Source organism: Pleurodeles waltl, chromosome 1_2 (assembly GCF_031143425.1).
Source record: "Pleurodeles waltl isolate 20211129_DDA chromosome 1_2, aPleWal1.hap1.20221129, whole genome shotgun sequence".
In the NCBI taxonomy this organism is placed as follows: domain Eukaryota; kingdom Metazoa; phylum Chordata; class Amphibia; order Caudata; family Salamandridae; genus Pleurodeles; species Pleurodeles waltl.
Genome location: NC_090437.1, coordinates 1,014,726,977 through 1,014,749,889, shown reverse-complemented (window position 1 = coordinate 1,014,749,889; position 22,913 = coordinate 1,014,726,977). Strand labels below are relative to the sequence as shown.

At 44.6% G+C, this 22,913-nt stretch overlaps 1 protein-coding gene across 4 annotated transcripts in view; it reads left to right on the top strand.

Annotated features, from left to right (window-relative positions):
* The window catches only part of LIMCH1 (LIM and calponin homology domains 1), a 662,913-nt gene that overhangs the window by 381,894 nt on the left and 258,106 nt on the right, over positions 1 to 22,913 (top strand). For all 4 annotated transcript variants that reach the window (XM_069201855.1, XM_069201848.1, XM_069201843.1 and 1 more), the window contains exon 4: positions 17,329 to 17,435. In XM_069201855.1, coding sequence (XP_069057956.1) covers positions 17,329 to 17,435 — 107 coding nt within the window. The remainder of the gene's footprint in view (positions 1 to 17,328; positions 17,436 to 22,913) is intronic.

Here is a 22,913-nt window from a genome sequence, read left to right as displayed (position 1 = left end):
TTCTTCCTATTTGGTGTTTTTATTCACCCACATGTTTGGTCTCTCTCAAACCCTGCCCTACTCTTGTATGTATCATACTTCACCTCACAGTTTATATAGACGATTTCTCACATCCTAACAGTCTACTATCAGAGGCATATAGGTTCTTTATATTTACTGTATGGTCATTTGACTTACTTTATCTAATATATTTTTTTCCAATTGGTGTCCCTTTCACATATGTCTGCTTGTCATGTTCACTGAAATACACATTTTCTCAAACTCTTACACTAGTCACTGGTCTCTGGTTCTGGTATCTTTTCTACATGTTCACCAATGAGTTCATTACTGATTCCGCAAACATGTATATACCAATTGTTGCTTTTTTCACTATCTTTTTGCAGCCTTGATGAAGTCACTTGTGTGACGAAACACGTGTTGGCTGTCTATCTATGATGTTACTATGGCTGTCTATCTATGATGTTGTTATGTTCTACAACACCCACGAATAAAGGCATCATCTACTAATGAGAGCCAGGACTTTTCTTCAACCTCATACTTACTCTGATTTTCATTACACTATCAGGGATCCTTATCCTTGCAGCACTATTGGACACTATATTCTGTGTGCTTTGGCCAATTCGTTCCAATCTTTGGAGATGGTTATGGTACCGCAGACCTGGAAGAAAGCAGTTGTTACCCCACTGGTTATGAGCAAATACAGGCCCATTAAGAGTTGAAGTAATATTTTCAACTTTTTTTTATTTTTTTACTGTCAGTCCAATTTCATATTTGTAGTTTGCATGGAAAGTTAGATATAACCTCACTTTTTGTTGTAAGTAGGTGCTGGCACCATGGGAACCTTAAATGTAGATATATATTAATCAACACGTTCTCAATTGTGAATGGAGTCATCAACGAGTCTTATATCCTGGCAATTCGCAACACAAAAGCTAGTATTTCACATGAGTATGTATTTCATTGTTCTGTTTAAACACATTACAATACTTGTTAGTAGTGTTGGTCCTATGTGGTTCTTAGAAATTGAGTGCACGAGGATTGGTGCAAAACACTGGATTCAGTTACAAATGGAAATCAAAATTTAAGTACAAAAACAAGTAATCCTTGAAATCTCTCTATGGGCATAGAATAGACCAGGGGTCTCCAACCTTTTTTGTAGGGGGAGAGCTACTTCTGATCAGTGAAGATCTTCGTGAGTTACTGAAGGCTAAACAACTTGCATATTGTGACCAGACACCCACACGCTTCCTTGTCTGTAAGCCTAATTTCCATAGAGCCAGATACTGTGGTTTGAACACAATACTTTGACTAGGGGCATTATGCCAGGGCTGGTCAGTGGAATTGTGGTCTTTGGGGATGTACTATGAACATGTGTGCATATGAATGAGATGTATGTGAATAGGTAACAGAGCCTCTGTCATATGTAATTGTGGCCCAGGACATACCTTTTGCAATATGTGACATTGTTACATGTATAACACAAATATACATTTTTTTAATGGGCTACATAATGTGGAGCATTTTTCTGCACATTATATTTCTCCCATTTAAAAAAAATTACTATTGATCAGATATAAATATGCACTGTGTTCTACTGGCCTCTGGGAGCAAGAGTCCTGCTGTTTGTAAATGCAACACTTTGAAAGAAATTAAGAAAATTCAAATGAAAAGTTAACTTAATCATAAGGTAACTTTACATTTTAATTTTCTCCGATTTAAAAGCATTGAGAAAAATGATAGTCAGATTTATGACCCACTTGAGAACACAGACTGCTCCTTATCAGGCCCGGCTATCTGCAGCCTGATAATAATAAGGGAAAATAAACACAGCCTTCCTTTACCTTTAAAAGGGACAATGTGACCCTGTGCTTATTTAAAAATGAACTCCAGGCTATGAGGTAATATGAAGGGGTTTAGGAGCTACTGGTAGCTCACGAGCCACTGGTTGGAGACACCTGGAATAGACCAATAAATGCTACAGAATGGAAGGACTCTGCAAGAGGCACTCGAGTAAGACACCAATTTAGGTGTTATGGAGCGGAAAGGGTACTTTTATACTTTCAACCTTTGTTTCTAAAGAGAGGAGTTTGCAACAGTAGCCAAAGTAATAGGGTAAAAATCCAAATAGTCCCGCAACAGGTAATATATTGAGTATACTATAAGACATGGAAATAAATACACTACGCACTCTGGCAGTCATATCAATTTCAGGGACAAAAGCCAACGCACAGTCTTGAAAATCTAAAGCAGCATCAGTATTGTCTCTATGGTTCAATGGGATCGTTGGGGCCAAAAGCCTAGAAAATGTTTGGGTGCCTGCTAAAAACAAGACAAATTAGGGAATAATTGATGTGACACTTTGCATTGCCTAAGAGAGTAAAGGACTCCAGTGTATATGTAAGAGCTGCAAATACCCAGTGGGAGTGTGGCTCAAGTGTCCATGACAAACCATATGTAATCTTTTCTCAAAATACCTTAGAAAGAAATGTATAAAATTATCTACATTGGTGCACTGTGCAGCTATTAAATCCAGAACTGCCGAAAGTCCGAATGTTCTGCCATTCAGATTATTGCAGGTGAATTTCCTGTACCATGTTTTCATGCGAGCCTCCTTTTAAAGTTAAACCCCAGGTCCCCAAATAAGGTGGCATCTAGTGAATGATGTCACAATGCCTTGCAAAACCTAAATAGACCTCAAAGAAAGCCACATTTTAGAATGGCTGTTGGTGGGGATTGTTAAGATGCAGGACTGCGTGAAGACAACTGTTTTTGTCTCTAAACTGAAAGGCCCTTTACGGTGGAGATTATGTGGCGAGTGTAGTCCTTAACCAAGTTTTGCACATATCGTGTTAATACTGTCAAAACCAAAAGGGTCGTGAACGACAGTGTTTATGGAAACAATCAAATTCATTCATGTGGAAATTGGTGCGAAATTGTGAATGCAAGGATTTTACTACTTAATGTTGCTGGGGTTTGCACTAAATAAAGCATTTTATGCAGGGCCAGTGTAAGTGTACATTGTAACCCTACTTTATGGAAAAACGTAGTATGGAGGGAACAGCCTCAATACTTTAATGTGGCTAGAAAGCTCACGATGGTGTCTTTGGGGGTCTCATCAATCATTGTTGCAACACCAACATTACAGTTACTTCTATGAATGATCACCGCTCTCTTGCTCCCAGCTTGCGGTTAGTTTAGTTAGGAATGCACCACAGTTATGAGTTGTGGCCCTGCGTATTCTAGCTCGATGCCTTTGTGTAAACTGGATTAAAGTAGATAAACATGGGCTAGGCATATTTTCTTAATATACATATTTTTATGTAGTAGAAAAATAGCATGCAAAATTGAAAAGGCATTTACTTTGTAATGTTGATAGAATAGTCCTAATTACAAGTGTCCCCAAAAGGGGTTGATTTTTATTGCTGCATTCCACTTGCCTGGCGTTTTGAATTTACTGGGTGTGATAAATGCTACCTAATATGATTTCACCCTCTCCAAAATCGGGAAAAACATTGAGAATTTAGTGTTTTTTGCTCCATAATCTGCTTTTTCACGTAATTACTGGGCATCCTCTTCTGACAAATTTGGCAATTTTCACTTAAAGAAATTTACCATGGTAAAAGTGTATATATTATTATAATTCTACAACACAAGTAACTTTTTTATAGAGAGCTAAGGTAAAACATGTATCGCATGAGTATATTGAAAACCACTTTTATACAAAGCCGAAAATGTAGCTGTTTGAGAACTGTTGTCCTTCTTTTTTTAAGCTAGACCATTAGTCTGATAGAGACTTCTAGTTGCAGATTCCTTACTCTGAATTTCCCCCAGGCGTCAGTCTGGATCTGGAGATTTTTCTCGAGCAGTACATCTGCGTGCTGTTAGGTGGCGTTAGTCGGCTCCATGTCTGTAGTCTGCGTCGTGCGTGCCGGATATGACATCGCAGAACCTATGTAGGCGCCACCCTATCCTGCTGACGTCAATTCTTTTTTTTCCGCGCCAGCCTACACGCAGATCCAAAGAAGAGCTACCCCTAGAGTAATTTTTTGACTGGATGTTTCAACTTTTATCAAAGCTTATTTTGACACACTGGTGCATTGAGATGTCATCACGGAAGACCAGGTTCAAGCCTTGCAACTCCTGTCATCAGAGGATGTCTGTGACGGAGCAGCATCTTGTGTGTCTTTGGTGTTTGGAGCGCGACCACGACCCAAAGTCGTGCTCTGAATGCCTGGCCATGAATCCGAAAGCTTTGAGAGAGCGGTCCTGAAAGCTACTTGCGGCATAGCGCTCAGCTCCATGTCGCTCCTGGTCTTGGTCGAGAGGAAGTCCCTGTGGCTGGTCATGGAGCCCCCACTCTTCATCGTCCCACTCTAAGTGCTTGGACGTTTGGGTAAGCATAAGAAGTCAAAGAAGAGCCCGTGTTCTTTGTCTTTGCTCCGTTGGTCGGCTGACGCTATGCAGGAAAAGGAGCGTTGTCGCTGTAGGACTCCATCCTCGGAGCCTGCTTCTGGGTTGGCCCCACGCCTCCCTGAGTTTCCGGGAGCCAGAGCCACCCCTACCCAACTACGTGAGTTCTACAAGGTCATGCGCCTCATATTTGTGCAGTCCGACCCAGTTGGAGTGTCTCTGGGCACATAGGGTCTGCAGGGGCCCCCTCGGGATCCGTGTCGACGGCTTCCACCTCAGCTCCGAAGGGCAACCAGGGATCCGTTCCCAGGTCTGAACCGACGTCGGTTGTACCATCTCGACCTTCCCCGATGACTGTTCCAACATCGACGCTCCTGACACCGCCCATGCACACAGTCGGCATCCACCTAATCCTCATTGCGACTCCGACACAGAGCCGGACCGGCGTCATGTGGCGCTGATTCAGACTTCAGCGGGGATCTTCCTCCCTAGGTCAGATTTTGACCCTTGTTGTTATCGTTTGGGGTATGGTGAGGATTGGGAGGGGTCACTGGACCCTTTAGAATTCCAGCTTGAAGGCCCTATGGACTGGCGTGCGAACCTGGGTGAAGCCAGTGGTCTAGACACTTCACCTGACGCTGGTATGCTTTCTCCCCCCTAACATGGTTACAGAGGAGAGAGTGTCCTATTCCACAGTGGTGAGAAGAGCGTCTGAGGTCCTGGGCCCCGAGCTGCCTTTGGTGGACGTCAGGACTAACCTCCTGACTGAGGTGCTTCAGCCCAGGGCTTCCTCTTCTGAACCCCTTTTGCCATTTAATGAAGCCCTCACTGATGTCCTGCTGGGGACCTAGTCCAAACCCCAAAAAAGGGGCTCCTATTAATAGGACAATCGCCTCCTGCCATAGACCAGTGCCTAATGACACAGTGTACCTGATGCAACACCCAACCCCTGAGAGCCTGGTTATCCAGGCCTCCACATCCCCAGGTGCCTTCCCTTCCGGACCTCTGGCTAGGGAATCCAAGAGACTGGCTCAGCTTGGGAAGAGAATGTTTTCTGCCTCCAATCTGTCATTACTGTCTGTGAACACCGCATGCCTTTTGGGCTGTTGCACCCTTACTTTATGGGACAGGGTTGTGGACCGCCACAGGTCCCGGAGGAGGCCCGGGCATTCTCTCCCAAGCTGTTGCTGATGAGATGGACGCAGCGAAGTTCATAGTACGATGTGGACCAGATAGGACAGACTCACTAGGTACATTGGTTGCATCAACGGTGGCCTTGAGATGCCACGCTTGGTAGAGGAGGTCTGGCTCTTCAAGAGATGTCCAATCCACACTTATGGACATGCCCTTTGATGGCACCTATCTCTTCGGAGACAAAGCATACCCCGCACTTAAGTGCTTTAAGGAGTCCTGGACTACAGCCACGTCTTTGTGCCTTGCAACTGCCCCTCGCCCCCTCAGTTTTCTTTGCACCCCTTTCGTAGCTACGAAAGGGGCGCCCAACCACGTCTCTTTCCTTCCAGCCACCGTGCAGCGCATGCTTCCTAGCCTCTGCATGGCCGGGGGTATGTGTTGCCACGTCCTTTGTGGATCAGGGGGCCAGTGGTCTGCCCAGTCCACTGCCCTCCCGCTGTAGCCTCCAAACCTTCCTAGTCTGACGGTTCCCCATCAGGGACCAGTCAGAGGCAGGATTCACCATCACGTGCCCCGCTGGCAATCCATCACGTCATACAGGTGGGTTCTGCATATAGTCCGAAGGGGCTACTCCCTCCCCTTTGATACTACCCCTCCATCCATGCCACCAGCCTATGATCAGAAGACGGAGGATCACCTGGCACGTCTCTGCAAGAAGATTACGGCTCCTTTGGCCAAGGGAGCCATAGAGAGGGTCCTTGTGCCAGACGTAGGTCATGGTTGTTATTCACACTACTTTCTGGTGCCTAGGACAAGGGCCCTTCTCCCTATCCTAGGACCTCTGGTCCCTTAATCTCTTCCTCAGGAAGGAGAAGTCCAAATGCTCACTCTGGCCCAGGTCCTATCCGCCCTTGAGACTGGATGGTAGCATTGTACTTGGAGGATGCACATTTCCATATCCCTGTTCTACCGGCCCACAGACGTTATTTGCGGTTCACAGTAGGCCACAAGCATTTTCGTTTGCCGTGCTACCCTTTGGCCTTAACAGCATCCCTCCAGTGTTCACCGATGTGATGGTTGCAGCTCATCTGCACAGGTCAGGAGTTTGTTATCCCGTACCTCGATGACTGACTGGCTGTTGAAGCGGGCTTGTCCCAGGCTGTTGTCTTGAACCTTCAGACTATGGCGAACCTCCTGCATTTGCTGGGGTTCACTATCAACATGCCGAAGTCCACACAGTGCAGTTTTGGGCCTATCCTCCCTAGTGGTGAGTCCAGGATATTCAGCCTGTGATACTGATGTTTCAGCTTCTATCCTGGATTTTGGTGATACGGACTCTGAGGCTGCTTGGCCTAATGGCCTCCTGCATCGTGCTGATGACACATGCCAGATGGCATATGCCTGCTCTGCAGTGGGACCTGAAGTTCCAGTGGGTGCCGCATCAGGGGAATCTTTCCGACATGGTCCAGATCTCGGAGGGAACCGCGCAAGATCTGCAGTGGTGGCTTTTCAACAGCGATTGGGTCAGAGGCAAATACCTCTCCTTGCCCCAACCAGATCTGACAGTAGTGACAGATGCGTCACTCCTGGGATGGGGAGGCCACATGGGGGAGGCGGGGATCAGAGATGTCTGGTCTCTGGTGGAATCTGGGCTCCACAGCAATCTTTTGGAGCTCGGGCGTTGAGGCTAGCATTGAAGGCATTCCTTCCCTCTCTCAAAGGGAAAGTGGTGCAGGTATTCACGGACAACACCACTGCCATGTGGTACTGCAACAAGTGAGATGGGGTCGTGGACCCCTTGTCAGGAGGCTCTGCGCCTCTGGGCACGGCTGGAACATCAGGGCATTTCCCTGGTGATTCAACACCTTCCACGCTCTCTGAACGACAGCTGTCAATGACTAGACGATCATGAATGGTGTCTCCGTCCAGAGGTGGCGCAAGGTCTCTTTTAGCAGTGGGGAAAGCCTTGGTTAGATCTGTTTACCTCCACAGAGAACATGCATTGTCAGCTGTTTTGCATGTTGGAGTTTCCAAGGCAGCACTCGCTTGGCAACGCTTTGTCTCAAGTGGAACTCTGGCCACCTGTATTCCTTTCCACCCAAGCCACTTCTACCCAGAGTTCTCAAGAAGATGAGGAACGACTGGGCCCAAGTAATCCTTGTGGCTCCGGATTGGGCACAGAGAGTCTGGTATCCTAAGCTATTGGGCATGACCATTGACCCTCCATTCAGACTGCCCCTTTGTGAGGATCTTCTGTTGCAGCAGCAGGGGACGGTTCTCCACCTGAACCTGCCCAGTGTCTGCCCTCTACCGTGGTGATTGAGCAGTGGCAGTTGACAGCTTTTGACCTTCTGCCTGAAGTCTGTAATGTTACCTTGGCAGCCAGGCGTCCCTTCACCAAAACAGTATACGCCTGCCAATGGAACAAATTTGTGGCAGGATTCACAGACCAGTCTGTTGACCCCCTATATCTGAGGTCCTCTTGGTTATACTTGTCTACACCAGCAGGACTCTGCTTTGGGCACCCTCAAAGGTTATTTGTCTGCTGTCTCTGCTTTTCTGAGATTACTTGACCAACACTCCTTGTTTAAATCCCCTATTGTTAGTATAGTCCTAAAGGGTCTTAACCATTTGTTTCCCCGTTCACAATGCCCCAGTGGGATTGGAATCTGGTTCATACTTTTCTAATGTGTGCTTCTACTGAGCCACTTCATACCTTTCCACTCTAGCATTTAACTTTAAAAACAGCCTTCCTTGTGGCCATCACTTCTTCCCGCAGGGTGAGTGTGCTGCAGGCCTTTTCTTCAAAGCCACCATTCCTTTCCATCTATCCTGACAAGGTGGTGCTTTGTACCATGGCTTCCTTTTTACCAAAAGTGATCACAGCCTTTCATTTAGGCCAATCAATCACCTTGCCTACTTTTAATGTGCCGCCACATCCTTCTAAGAAAGATGGGAGACTCCACATCCTGGACCAAGAAAGGGCATTTGCGTTCTCCCTTGAACATACCAAAGAGTTCCGGGTGAATGATCAACACTTTGTGGGTAATGTGGGTGCGAAGAAAGGTCAGGCAGTGCAGAAGTGGACCTTCTCCAGATGAGTCGTTCTCTGCATTAGCAGGGACTCCCCTTTCAGGGCTCTAGTTCTGACGCACCAATGGTCAGTGTCCTTTGTGGCTCAGTGCTTCTGGCGTCGAAAGTCGTGAAAAGAAACTGATGTCGGCGCACCAGGGTGGCACCTGTATAGGTCCTGCGATGTCATATCCAGCGCACACAATGCCGACGAACGGCGCCACCTAACCGCGTGCAAGGGTTCTGTTCGAGAAGAATCTCCAGATTCAGGCTGACGCCTGTGGGAAATTCTAAGGTAAGGAATCTGCAACTAGAATATTTCTCTACCAGATCATTCATTACCGAAGGTAAGTAACTTGTTCTTTGCATCTACTCGTTCAAAGTTGCTAAGGAAACCAAGAGCTACAATAACAGCAATAGATGAAGCACTGCTGTGAAGCTGATGTTCAGGGAGAAACCTGAATGTACCATACGGACCAAGAACTCAGCAGCTCAGCATGTGAAGTATTGTCTTTTAACATCAGGGGGCCACGTACATGCTGCTGGGCTTTATTTTGACAGTTGAAAGGGTATAATTATGCTGCAGTCAGCTGCGTTGCTTTATGTCATTCATTCCAGGTCAAATCAAGCTGGCCTCTTTGGATTTATTGTTACTTAACTTACTGAATGAGCATCAGCTTCCCTTTGCATTGGCAAAGTAAATCACATTTCAGTTAATATACCCTTTGTGTGCCCCAGATTGCCCCAGCTATTACTACATAATGCTTTAAGTCAAGGGTATTTACTTCCTTTACATCTCATGCAGATTTGTGGTTGGGAGGTGTTTAAATGTCCAGTTCTTAGTGTTGTGCATTTATCATTTTCAAATGCAATTTACTTTTCTCTGTTCCAATGTTTTTTGCATCAAAGAAACTGTGAGAGAGGGCCTTCCTGAACCTATCACCAAGGGGACAGGGCACCGTGAACAAGGAAAAGAGAAAACCCCTGAAATATACAATAATCAATCAATCCAACCTTTACTCCAATCATAAATTCTTAAATATACAACAAACAATCACATCCACTCAACACTATAGTGATGAATCTCCAACAAAATAATCAGTGAAAATTATAATTTAATAAATAAAATAATACCCCATTCATATAAACAATCCATAAAATCCACCCATCTATCTACAACATGTGAATACAAAAATATTAAATACAAATTAAAACCCCAACATTTAAAAACACCACACATATAAGAGAAACAAGAGAGCATCAATTATCATCTAATGTCTTGAAGCTGTCCAAAGTTTGGTATATCCAGGCCAATCAATTTCTACACACAGTCTCTATTTGAATTTAGGCCCGATCCAATAGGTCCAGCAATCCAATTAGCGTCAACGCGTTTCAGTGGTCTAATCAGAATTCTTTTACCACCTTCTTTAGGGCAGAAAAATATGTTCTCAATATCTGTAGTTCAAATCTATACTCAAATAAAGATAAAACATATATATAAATGTCATGTCCCTATCCCCAATGGGACCACTCAAATATAACTACATCTTCATTAAAAATCCCAACCCATATCCCTCAAATTTATACCAAAGCCAAACAAAACAATATTTCCCAATTCTTTTGATGCGAGACTCTCACAAAAGTGTTCACTACAAATTATTCACCAATTATATTCAACACAAAACACCCAATTGTCCTCATTGTCAAACCTACACACTCACCTGCATCCAACATGTATCATACATGATACTGGTCACAAATCATCACAAGTTCATCATCCTATTCCAATTCTGTCTATTGTTCCAAGATATTCAGAAAGGTGTAAAAACTCTATATGGATAGAAACACATACTAGTAAGTCACTGTTGGGGTTCCATCCCTTAACCATATAAGTTCTCTCACAATATCAAATATCTTGCAGAGTGCTATCCAATGTGAGGACATCTACAGCATGCTGCTTCCCATGTGTTTCACCCATTAGTCATGTATATAGAAATCGGTGCACCTTAAGTGTGTATATTAATCACCACATGCATATCTTAATTATGTGTGACTCTTTTAAAATAAATAAACTCTTCTAATGATAAAAAGAAGAACCCACACTGAGGCTAGTCCCACGGTTATGTACAAAAACTTACCCCAAATTCTCCTTATTCTTCAACCTCAATTATATAAAATGTAAAATCCAGTATCCTCCGGTAAGATATCTGTCTTTCATATACATGGGAAAGGTATGAATTAGCATCTTAAATCTCTTTTATATCCCTTGTCACTCTTTAAAAAAAAAAAAAAGGGGGGGGGGGGGAATCCAAACCATCCCTTTTGTCCATTATTGGACTGCTCTTTTTATTCCAAAAAAACACAATCTTCCTCCTGTTCATTCTATATATGTTTTATTACAATCCTAAAAAATCAAAATCATGTAATTTCCCATTTCTACAGGTCAATTCATCTAATAGTCAACATATTTGATATAAATCTAACTTGTCCGCTTCAATCTAACCCCTACCCATTTCATACTCTCTCCCTTAGTAACAGCGGACCATTTGAAATAAAATCAGCGCTCCAAAAATCACCCGAATGGGTCCTGTTGCAGCCGCCCTGTCATGGCTACACTTTCGGGTAGCGGCGAGCATTCAATACATACTACACTATCCTTAAACCTGTTCATATAATCCCATAAAATAGAACAGTATTGCCCAAAATATGGCCGGTGTTAATACGTAAATCCTCCTTCATAAACTGACCCATCTTGGACCCCTTACCTCATTCGTGAGGCCACGTACTCCTCTATCCTTTCTGTCAATTTCTGCCGCTTATAGGAGCGTCTCACTGCCTGCGCTTCATTTTAATACTAACCCGGAAGTGCCCTACCCAGCGATCACACCAATGAGAGGAAACCGTCTAATCTCCTACGTGTTTCCTCTCCACTGGGTTTCGCTTCCGGTCCAAATCAAGTCTATACCGCTAACCATAATGGCATCAAAGACATTTCATTTATCGTCACTATTCCTCCCACCCGGTAAACAAAATTTCGCTCCAACAGTATGATATAAATCGCCACAGGGAACATATGTTCCTCGTTGACGATTTATTGCATCTTCATGTTGTAATTATATCGTCTCCCCACATAACCCCCCAAGAAATACACTGAAGGGCAATCCTAATAAAAGCATAGACTGCCTCACAGTCCCATCATCTTGATCTAATTAACCTGCAACTAATCATACATATCCAACAGCTACAAAAGGGGGGTCTTGAAGCTATAACTAACCCAACTACAACAACCACAGCAAAAGAAATACTTAAGAGTAAAAATCAGCCCTTCTGTCCCAATCTTTCTTACTATTAAGCCCTGTCTTCACTGTCTCCAGCCTAATTATGTACCATAGTTCTCATTTTATTCTCCTGATTTCCCAATTTCCACCTCTTTTATTGGGGCTGATTCTCTCCAAAATAAACCATTGTAGATATTTTTCTGTATGTCCCTTACTTAAAAAATGATCTAAGGGATCATTCATTTTGCCTGTCCTAATTGCTGATTTATGTTCACATAACCGAGTCCTCATTTCTCTCCTTGTTTCACCCACATAGCCCAAACCACATGGGCATAAAATCAAGTACACAATATTTTTACTACGACAATTATTCATATTCCCTGGAGTAACTCTAAAACCCTGATATTCAATAGATTTATCTTCCATAGATGATTCGCAGCTGCTACAGCTGCCACACCTATAGTTCCCTCTTACTACTTCCCTAAATAAGCTCTGTTTGGTTTGATGTTCCTCTCTATAGGTATGAACCAGCCTGCTTCTCAAGTTCTTATTGCGATTAAAGGCATAAATAGGTTTATTTAGTGTAATCTCTCCATCTGTATTTAGTACATGCCAACTTCTATTAATGACATTTCTGATTTTATTACTTAATATATCAATAATAATAAAATATATTAAAATATTTTTATATAGTGTATCACAGCTTGAAAGATTTTTTGCGAGTTTAGAACAACTTTGTAGTTTAATTTCTATGCTTTGTTTTCCCATATTTTGGTTTTTTGTTCATGGTAAGAAGTAATAAGGAAGATGGGTCAGTCAGTCAATTAATCAGGATTTATAAAGCGCAGCAACTCACCCATTGAGGGTCTCAAGGCACTGTCCAGAATCAGGGAGTGGTTAGATATTGAGAACTTGGAAGCTGATTTTGGTTGGATGATCTGCTGACCTTAATTGATTTATTGTGTGATAATAAGTTCTTGATAGTCGTCATGGAAGTGGCAGTGGAGAGCTGTATGGATCACAGTCTGCCTATTTAAATTGGTTAGGCACTTAGAACTGGAAACCAGAGTAGTAGTCTTCAAATATTGTGTAGTGTAAAGAAAAGAAGAGCTATTGGCCAATACCACACTACTCTAATACCCAGTTGTAATTGTATGCGTCAGTGTTGCGGTTATGCATCCAATCTAGATATAAGCCCCAAACCAAAGTCAAAAACAACATTCATGACATGAAGGATGTATACACCATCAGCTACATCTTAAATACAATGGAGTCAGTTTCATATTACAGATAAAGCAAGCCATTTAAAAAAAAAGCCCTAGGCCAGCGCGCTGTCATGGGGGAAAGCATGCATTGACCGATCAAGTGAAACTTGTGTAAAACAAGATTAATATTCATTAAATGCTATTAAGAAACTTACTTTAAAATTGTTTCTCTTGCTTTGTCTGTAATATAAAATAGACAACATTCTATACATGATGTAATTGAGTATGTATGCATCTCTCATGTCATAAATATTCAGTACTGGTAACAAATCTGGGTAGGCTGAAGGCTATCTCTATTCTGGCATACTGGAAAACCACTTAAAGAATTAATGGGAACTAACGCTTAGTTTGTTTACTTTTCTGCAGGGGGCAGAAACCTTTCTCTGGTTTGAGGATGGTTAGGGACAACTGCCTGAAGCAAAAGTTTCTGAAGCTATAGTATGCTTATTATTTATAGTAAACAAAACAAATGCCAGGAATCTCACTTTTGAGTGCATTCATTATGCCTCACACAAAGGAAAAAATCAATAAAAAATAAGAAATTCAAGTATACAAACAAACTGAGAAATAATCATAAGACCTAGAAAAGACATTATAAAAATACGTCTATAATATACAGCTTTAGATCCCACTTGTAGCGAATAACAAAGAGACATACCCCTGAGGGTATATGCTAGCCAATAAAATGACCGCAGTAGATTTAATGGGTAGAAGTACCATTTGCATTACCATTGGTGACTGACCCTGGCTGAGTTGAATTTTCACAGTACATCCTCCCACTTACCCTCCTTTGAAATGTGAGACTTGCCGTCTATGTGAGCCTAGTGGTCACTCTTTCCCTTGCACTTGCTAATTTCATTGTGCAGAATTTCTAAAAAGAAAAACAAATTAGACTGAGATCTTCTCTCTTCAAACTCCATCATATGTACTCCATCACCCCTCAAATGCGTTCATATCTAAAATGAGTTCCCTCCACAAGGTGAATCCCACATGTCTGAGAAACCTTGAAGTTGACCATGTTACCGCGTTTCGGAAAGGGTAGGAGACTAATGGACCCCAGAAAATGTCTAATTATTATTAGATTTATACACAGAACCATCCCCAGACCCACGCCAAGTATATGTTGATGTCTTTGAATCCATAGAGCATTGCGGCCCAGTAGTCACTGTCTTAAAGACCATTAAATGATTTCTTAGCTTTTCCCAGCAGGATAAGTGCTAGCCTGGTTTCAGATAAGCCACATTACATTTTTTGTAAGTACCGAAAATCAAGGGACTGGTTTTAGCTTGACTCCAGATCTGGTCTTTTAGGCCATCTCACCCATAGCATTTGACTTTGCTTCCCGAGGGATGCTATCAAAGTTAAGAACTTAGATATAGTTTTTGTTATTTTTTTAACATACAAGGCCAGCCCAAAGGTGGTGGTTAGTGCATTCTAGATGAACACCATGATCGTTGCCTGTGGTAGCTGAAATAATATTTTTTGTCCACCTCACCCAGGCCCATTGCAATTATTCTGTGTGATTGATGTAGTCCCTTTTGCCTGAAAATTAACTATGTATTGTTATTTGTGCCCCTCCACCCCCCAACTTAGGATACACTTGCACTAACAAGTTATCTCACTGAGGGTCAAAAGCCCACGGTTTTAGGCAGGTGGTTGTCTTAGCGATTGTGTTATTGGTGGTGGTATTATTCATCACAATGTTTGTGGTGGTGTAATTTTATGTTGGTGGCTGTACTGCAGCGGTAGTATTTGTGGTATTTGTGAAACTGTGGTAATAGTTGTGGTGGTGGTGTATTGATAGTAGTATGTATTAGTATTGGTGGTTGTAGCATTAGTGGACGTGATACTGGTATTAGTGGCATATTTAGTTGTTGGTGGTAATAGGGCTTCTAGTATTGTAGTGCTGATGTTGGCATTGGTGGTATATTTACTGTTGGTGCTATTAGTGCTACTGGTATTGTAATGTTGAGACTGGTGATGATTTGGTATTGATGGTCATATTGGTGTAGTAGTGTGGTATTGGTACTGTGTTGGTGATATTAGTAGTGGAGGTGGTGTGGTAATGGTAGTATTGCTGGTGGTGGTGTTGGGCTGGTAGTGTTGGTGTTAGGGTGCTTATGTTGTAGTATTGCCGGTTATGGTAATGGTAATAGTAGTATTAGTGATGGTAGTATTAGCGGTAGTTGTGGTAACCTTTGTGGTTATGGTGTGGTGTTAAAGGTAGAGGTAGTGAGGTGTTCGTGGTATTAGTATTTGTGTTTTTGGTGATTCTGATCATGTGCCCAAAACTCATACATACCCCTCCTAATTGTTTTTTTGGTGGATCACATCGAGACAGCCTGAACGCTGGACATACTGAATGCAAGATGGCCATATCAAGTGATAATCAAAAAGCAGTTATGTGTTTATATTATAGTCATGCTAACACTAGAGTAATGACAAAAGCAATAAAAAAGTACCTGCTGTTGTAAAAACTATATTGCCGTTTCTGTATACAAAAGAGTTGAATGTGACAAAAGTGTGGTGGATGAGTGCAATTTTTAGGTTTAAAGTTCTTCCTAATATATTGCAATGCAACCACTCCATTGAAGTAGGAGTGATGCACCAAACAGCCAATAACCTGATGATGAGAGTGAAAGACCCCTTTAGGGTGGGATTACATTACATAGGCAAGGGCCAGGTTAGATGGATACGGTTTTCTGGTTCTGAGGTGGGTAAATTATGACAATAACAAGATTCCTTATTAACGTAATCTTTCATATAGTGCACATTTAGGGTAGTTCCTGTGTACAGGCGGCTGGCTAGGGGATGAGGGCCAAGGGCTGTAAGTGCAGTCTTGAATGGCTGTTGTAAGAAAATTAGCCACAGCTGAGCACAAATTAAGATCCATTATATTCAACGGTGTGTTGTGATATCGCATCCTTTGCTACTTACAACACTGTTGTTTTCAGGGGCTAGGTATGTGTGCTGCAAACACCCTAAATACAATAAGCAGTCTTTTCTTGGCAGTTTTCAGCAGCAGCGTGTTGATGTCAGCGAATGGATGTCCAGTTGAATGGCCATGGATTTAATATAGTCTTATTATCCATTGCTGAGGGCTATACCAGTTGTTAAATGCCCTGAACCCTAGTTATAGGGCTGAGGTGCAGGTGAGGGCCCGTAACGAGGGAGAAGGCCTTAAACAACTGATTCTAGCCCTAGGCAGAAGGACTGTGAGGCTGTTGGAACTTTCCACCCATGAAGGATAGAATGTTGTAAATGAAAAAGGGAGAAACATGAAGACAAACGTTGGAATTTTGGAGTTCCGAGCTTATGCCCGCCATAACAAGCCCAGAGCTACTCCATTGTCTTCAGTGGAACATTCCAATGTTCTAATATAGCCTTGTAGCCCGCTGCCTAGGGTTACATTGGTGTGGTTTGGGCCTATGAGGAGGACAACAGACAGAAGTACTACTATCTGGCTGTTAGAACATTCCACCCACTGAGGGTAAAATGCTCCAAATAAAAAAAGGAGAAACAGAGAGACTAAGGTTGGAATGTGTAAGCAGAAGGCTTATACCAGACATTGATAGCCCTGAGCCACTAAAGTGTCCTGAATGGACCGCTCAACATTACAATGTTTTAATTACAGTTCCACTCTTAAACCCCCTGTCTGTTTACGAGTTTTACTGGGTGTCACTGCTTTGCCAGGCACATTTTCCACCTGCTCTGTAGAAGTCCCCCCGCTTTCTCCCCGCATAGTTGCGGCCGCCTCATAGTGAGGTCGTTAGTGGGGTCCCGTCTCCCGGTAGGAAGCGGGCAGGACGGCCCTGCTTCCCGCCTTGCTGTGCCAGAACAGTGGATAAAATGGGGGCTTCTGTTTCCAAGACTGTCCGGCACATGTTGGGAGCGCTCAGACGCATCCAAATATGTAAAGCAAACAAACTGCTGCCAGTCGCGAGGGAAGCGGGAAGAATGCAGCATGTATGGTAACATTTAAAATGTGGAACAAGTTTTCAGTAGTTTTCATGTGATTCTTCAAACGGCGTGTGATTTATGGCCTGAGCGGGCAGTGTGTTTGAGTCGGATTCAGCGAATGAGGAGCCCTGGACGCGGCCCAGGGGCTTGTGAGGGGAGGGGCGCGCGCTCATTGACAGAGCCGCTCAACGTGCCTTCTTTCATTCCAGGACAACATCTCCCTCTTCCTGCGAGGCTGCAAGGAGCTCGGGCTTAAAGAGTCACAGCTGTTTGACCCCGGCGACCTCCAGGACACGTCCAACAGAGCTGCACTCAAGTAAGTCACTCGCGCCGCCTGGGCTTGTTGCGTTATTGGGGTGTTTTAATGTGGCCACTTGGTAAGGGGGTGTTACGTGCATTGAAGGCAGTGCAGCTCCAAATGCGCACCCTGGCTGGCAGTGACGGGTCACATTTTGTTTTCATGTTGCGTATTGCGTTTTTGCAGCGAGGCACCGCGTGTTTATTTTCTGTGGCTCACACAGGTCGCCCTGTGTTTACTCTCGGCTGCCAAGGGGTGGAAGTGGGACCGGACGGCACGGTGCGCGGCGGGTCTCCGCTTTCCATGCTGTGGACTGCCTGGGTTTCCTAACATTGTCTGCTGCGAGTTGTTTTTCTTAAACACAAATATCGTCGAAAGAGTCTGCGCTGGCGCCGTGCGTGTTCCCAGTGCCTGTTCCGAGCCCGCGGAGTGAGGCGCGCGCACCGTCTGCGGGTTGCAAGCAGTCTCCTTTTCAAGTCAAGGGTACGTGAATTCTCCTCAGGGTTGTCCAGTGCTACGATCGTGTTGGTTTTAGGAATATCTGGTTGAAGTCCCAGCGCTGTCTTTGAAGCCCTTTTAATGACCCACGCAGACGATTCCGGGCACGTCGTGGCTTTGATCTGGCACTGGTATTATCCTGATAAGCGAACTGCACTGGTTGTTTCATATTGCGGATGACTTCACGTCTTCTGACTCGCATAAATCAGATATGTTACGTGTGCACTAAAAAGGCACATCGGAGCCGCCAGCATCTGTTCCGCAGAGTCGGTGCAGATGTAGCGCCGGGCTCTACCGAAGCCGAGTGGATGAAACAACCCTGCGGGATCTAGCGAGTGGAACTAAAGTCTCGTCCCACTGGATGGCTTATTTGGGTCCTTAAGCGCCAAGAGACTAAGGCTAACATGCGCTACCTGTGACAGAACTGTGGCTGCACCAGTGTCTGGACAGCACCGACAGGGGCTGCTAGGAGGGTTGCATATTGTTGAGCCCACAGGTTGCCGCACTGGGGGGGGGGGGGGGGGGGGCGTGCTGCAGGGATTTGGTGCTGGGAGGGAGGGAGGTAAGGGAGAAGGGCTGTTTGTTCCCTGCATCAGAGGCCACAACTCTCCGTCGAGTCGCAGATAGCAGCGCTCCAGAAAACCTCTGCACCCGCTACCCTGGACAGGCGCTGCTGCAGCCGGCGTTCGTGTGACTTAGTTTCTGCCACATTAATTGTCTCATTTCTGCTTCCGACAACATGAGGTCTACATCATCAGAACGCAAGTGCAGAAATGTACTCATCAGAACAGGGCTGTGAAAAGATCAAACTCTTTATTCCGGGAACCTTGTTTTACGAGCAGTACTTTTGAAGTACACGGTGGTACTTTAAAACACGTTCCTAAATACGGAATATTCTGTATCTAGGCAGCTGCGAAGTGAATACAAAAATATTTATGCAAAGTATACTCATTTTTTTTAATGAAAAACAATAAAATTGCTTAACTGTATTGCGTATCTGTCGGAGCATACGGACACCAACATACCTGTACGAAAAGTTTAGCTAAAGCAAGAGGATCACAGAAAAAAAAAACTGCTAGTTTGGGGTCGAGCTTTGGGGTCCGTAGAGGCGCGTATTGTACTCGCCAGCTGTGTCCGAGCCTTGCCAGTTCGGTCAGTGAAGTTGTGAGAACTGAGAGATCCCTCCTGCACCTGGGACTGAAGAGGACCACTCATTTGGACTAGCGCGCTGCTAGGCTGCGACTTGATGGGGCAGCGTCCCCAAAAACTCCTGTATTGCTTTGTAAGCATTGTCGAGAGTGCCCGGGACCCTCACTCAGAGATCTCCACGGACACAGGTTCTGACAGGCTCTATCTTTGTTGTAGCAGCTGATTCTGGTATAAAAAGGTCCTCTCTCCCGCCCCAAACTGCCCCGTTTCCTTCTCCCCCCAGCCACTTCCCTCTTCCCTCCCTACTGCGTAGTGGTAGGTGCCTTGTGGGGTCAGGTCACCCCTTGCCTTTGATCGGCCCAAGCTCCACAAATAGGGGCCTAAAGGGGGTACACCAGACTTGTTACATTCTCATAGATTATTATTCTGTCCTATCTGCTCCATGAACCGATGTTCATGGTTGGATGCCATCCAGATGGCCCCACTCATCCACAACTTATTTTTAATAAACAGTTCCATATACCATTTTGAAAAAAAAATATACAACCAGCAAGAAAACAGTCCTGCTACTCCACAGTTAGCCTTGGGATACCCGTCCAAGTGGAGGGAATAGTCTGAGGAGATCCATTATGATCAAGAAGAAATTGTGTTTGGTTCACTGTTATTAGGGCTCTTCTCCGATGCTTCTGTGCTCTGCAGGTAGCCTGGCGTTTGGTGCTCAGTGTGTGTGGACTGCTTCGGGCCTTGTCTAATAAACACACTTCACATACACAGCAGCAGTAATTTTCATTTATGTTCGCAATGAGAGTGGTCTTTAAATGGGAGACTTTTTGAGGCGGCAGCACGTTGTTAACCACAGAAAGTCCTGGCCCTTCCTTTGATAACCCTCCTGGATTATCAAGGGGAGCCCAGGTAGTCCGGTGTCTTCCCATCCCTCCTCTGTTAAGGTGTACCGAAGCACATCTCCAGTCATTTTAAAATGGACCTGTGCAGTTAGGGCCAAGGTTTACTTTTACTCTTTTTAAATTTGACAGTTTTCATATAGCTCTGGCGAGACCTCAAGAGGAGCCTCACAGCACTGCACAATTTGGGACAAACAGTGGAATAAAGACATTTATCAAAGTAAATTTAAGAGAAATAGAAGTATCAACTTTGTTTTTAATCTGGGTGTTGCGCAACCTGGAAAAGCAATAATAAGGCAACCAGATGTTAGCTTGTTGAAGGGATACTTAGTTGAACTAAAAAAGGATGAGATCTTCTGCGTACATGCCCACATAACGATTACAGAAAGTCCAAACATCTGGAGGAGTGCATGTGTGCATTCCGCCACGGTATGTCACTTGGGAATGTCAGAAAAAGGGGATAAGAAATAGTCTCTGGAAGGATGAAGTTATGATGCTAAGAATGTGGGGCATCCGTGCGTTTTATGACAACAGATTTACAAGATCATACTTTACACATGAGAGAAAACCGAGGCCATAATGAGACCTTTTTTGAACAGGAAAGAGAGGGAGTGACTCCTATATGAACCAGGAGGGAATTTCAGGTCTTGGGCACAATATGCATGAAGGATCAATTGGGCATGGTCTTATCGCTAGTGTTCCAGGTAGGACAAGGGAAGGTTCCAGTTTCCCTGTTGGTACCAAAGATGGACTTGTCTGATGCAAAGTTTTTCTGGCTCAACGTCACTGGATCTTTTCCATAGATTTTTGCCACCTGCATATCTTGTCCTAGTGGGTGAACACCATCACCACCAGGGGCACACATGATGTGCCACTGCTCCTGGCTGTAGCGGTTTCTTGTAGTCTACCATATAAGGTGGACTTTGGAATCCTGTCTGCATTAAGTCTAGGTTCCTTCTTGCACAGTGCCAGGCTTTGCAAATCGTTTGCTTGAGATTAGATCTGAATTGTTTAACTCTGTCTTGTGCCACATTTCTGAAGTTTTACTGGCAGGGCCAGCGTTTACATAGTTTGCCTGCCGCAGAAGAATGACCCTCTTGTGTCAGTGTTGGAGCCATGGGTCATTTTAAAGGGCAGATTATTCGGATGTAGCCAAGCCACTTCTTACTGCCCTAGATGAGGAATGAGCCCCCTTTTATTTGATGCTTCAGGATTAAAGGTTTCTAAATCAAAGTCTTACGGTGTTTTACAGCGCAAAAAAAATATGTACACATGGAGAAATTCACGCGACATCACTTCCCTCTGAGGACAACAATGCCTGCGTTTATCATTGCACCTGTGAGGCGCCCTGCATGTAACACCAAGAATCATTCATGATTCCGTGATCACAGGGGTGTGGCTGAGAGCTAGGCTCGGCAGTGCTGTAGCATTGTAAATGTAAGCGACTGCCTTATAACAGGAGTGATAGGCCACAACCTAGTAGAAGCAACATTTCGATCTCTCTCCCACCTCTCGCACGTGAATGAACTTTGACTTATGCAGACCATATGCCCCTCCCCTGTCTGTGATTCACTGGGAAGAGTCCTAGTGAGGCCGGCCTGTGCCAGATGCCGATAGTGGGGCTGAGCTGTGTACACACAGGGCCCGACCTGTGCCAGATGCTGATAGTGGGGCTGCGTTGTGTACACACAGGGCCTGACCTGTGCTAGAAGCTGATAGTGCGGCCGAGCTGTGTACACACACGGCCTGACCCGTGCTGGATGCCGATAGTGGGGCTGAGCTGTGTATACACTGACCTGTGCTAGATGCTGATAGTACGGCCGAGCTGTGTACACACAGGGCCTGACCTGTGCTAGAAGCTGATAGTGCGGCCGAGCTGTGTACACACAGGGCCCGACCTGTGCCAGATGCCAATAGTGGGGCTGCGTTGTGTACACACAGGGCCTGACCTGTGCCAGATGCCGAGAGTGGGGCTGAGCTGTGCACACACAGGGCCTGACCTGTGCCAGATGCCGATAGTGGGGCTGAGCTGTGTACACAGGGTCTGACTCGTGCCAGATGCTGATAGTGGGGCTGCGTTGTGTACACACACGGCCTGACCCGTGCCAGATGCTGATAGTGGGGCTGCGCTGTGTACACACAGGGACCGACCTGTGCCAGGTGCCGATAGTGGGGCTGAGCTGTGTACACACCGGGCTTGAGCTGTATACACATATGTGATAACAAGTAGAAGCTACAGCATCTATCATTTATGCAGTTTTTCGACTTTTTGGAGGTTCACAGTGAATCCCCGGAGGAAACACGGGGTCATTCATATTTCCGTGTGTACTTCCGTTCTTCTATGCTAACTTTTGCACGATGTCGGGGAGCACCCTGCAGCGGAAGTCGATCTGGAGTAAATGGGTTTTATGTCTTACTCCGCTGAACAATCTTTCCATTCTGAAATCCTTAACTGCTCCCACTCCCCTACCTTTTCAAAGGGCTGGTTTTGGTGCATGTTCAAAAATATATTTGATTGCCCCCAAACGAATGAATGTTTTGGTGTTGGGTGCCCGCCCCACCCACTCTCTCCAACTCAGATATCCATTGACCCGGTTTTTGGTCGAGGAATGCAACAAGAAGTGTAGAAAAGTGTTTTACGAAAAGGCCTTTCCACCTGCACTTTCAACAAAGGATAATGCTCTCTGGCGTAATTACTGTAATATCATTGGTTTTACCGTAAATTAATTTTGTGTTTATTTCGTCTTTGCACGGCTGGATACTCGCTTGTTCGATATTGCTCACATACCAGTCTCTCCATCTCTTGTTACATGGTGATACAAACATGCTTCCGCGTGGTCTCTTCTCTTTGCCGATGGTAGTTTCCTTGCAAAGCCCAACTTCTGCAAGATCAGCTGGGGTGGGGTATCGTTTCCGTGCTTGCAGTCAAACGATATTTTTTGGCAGC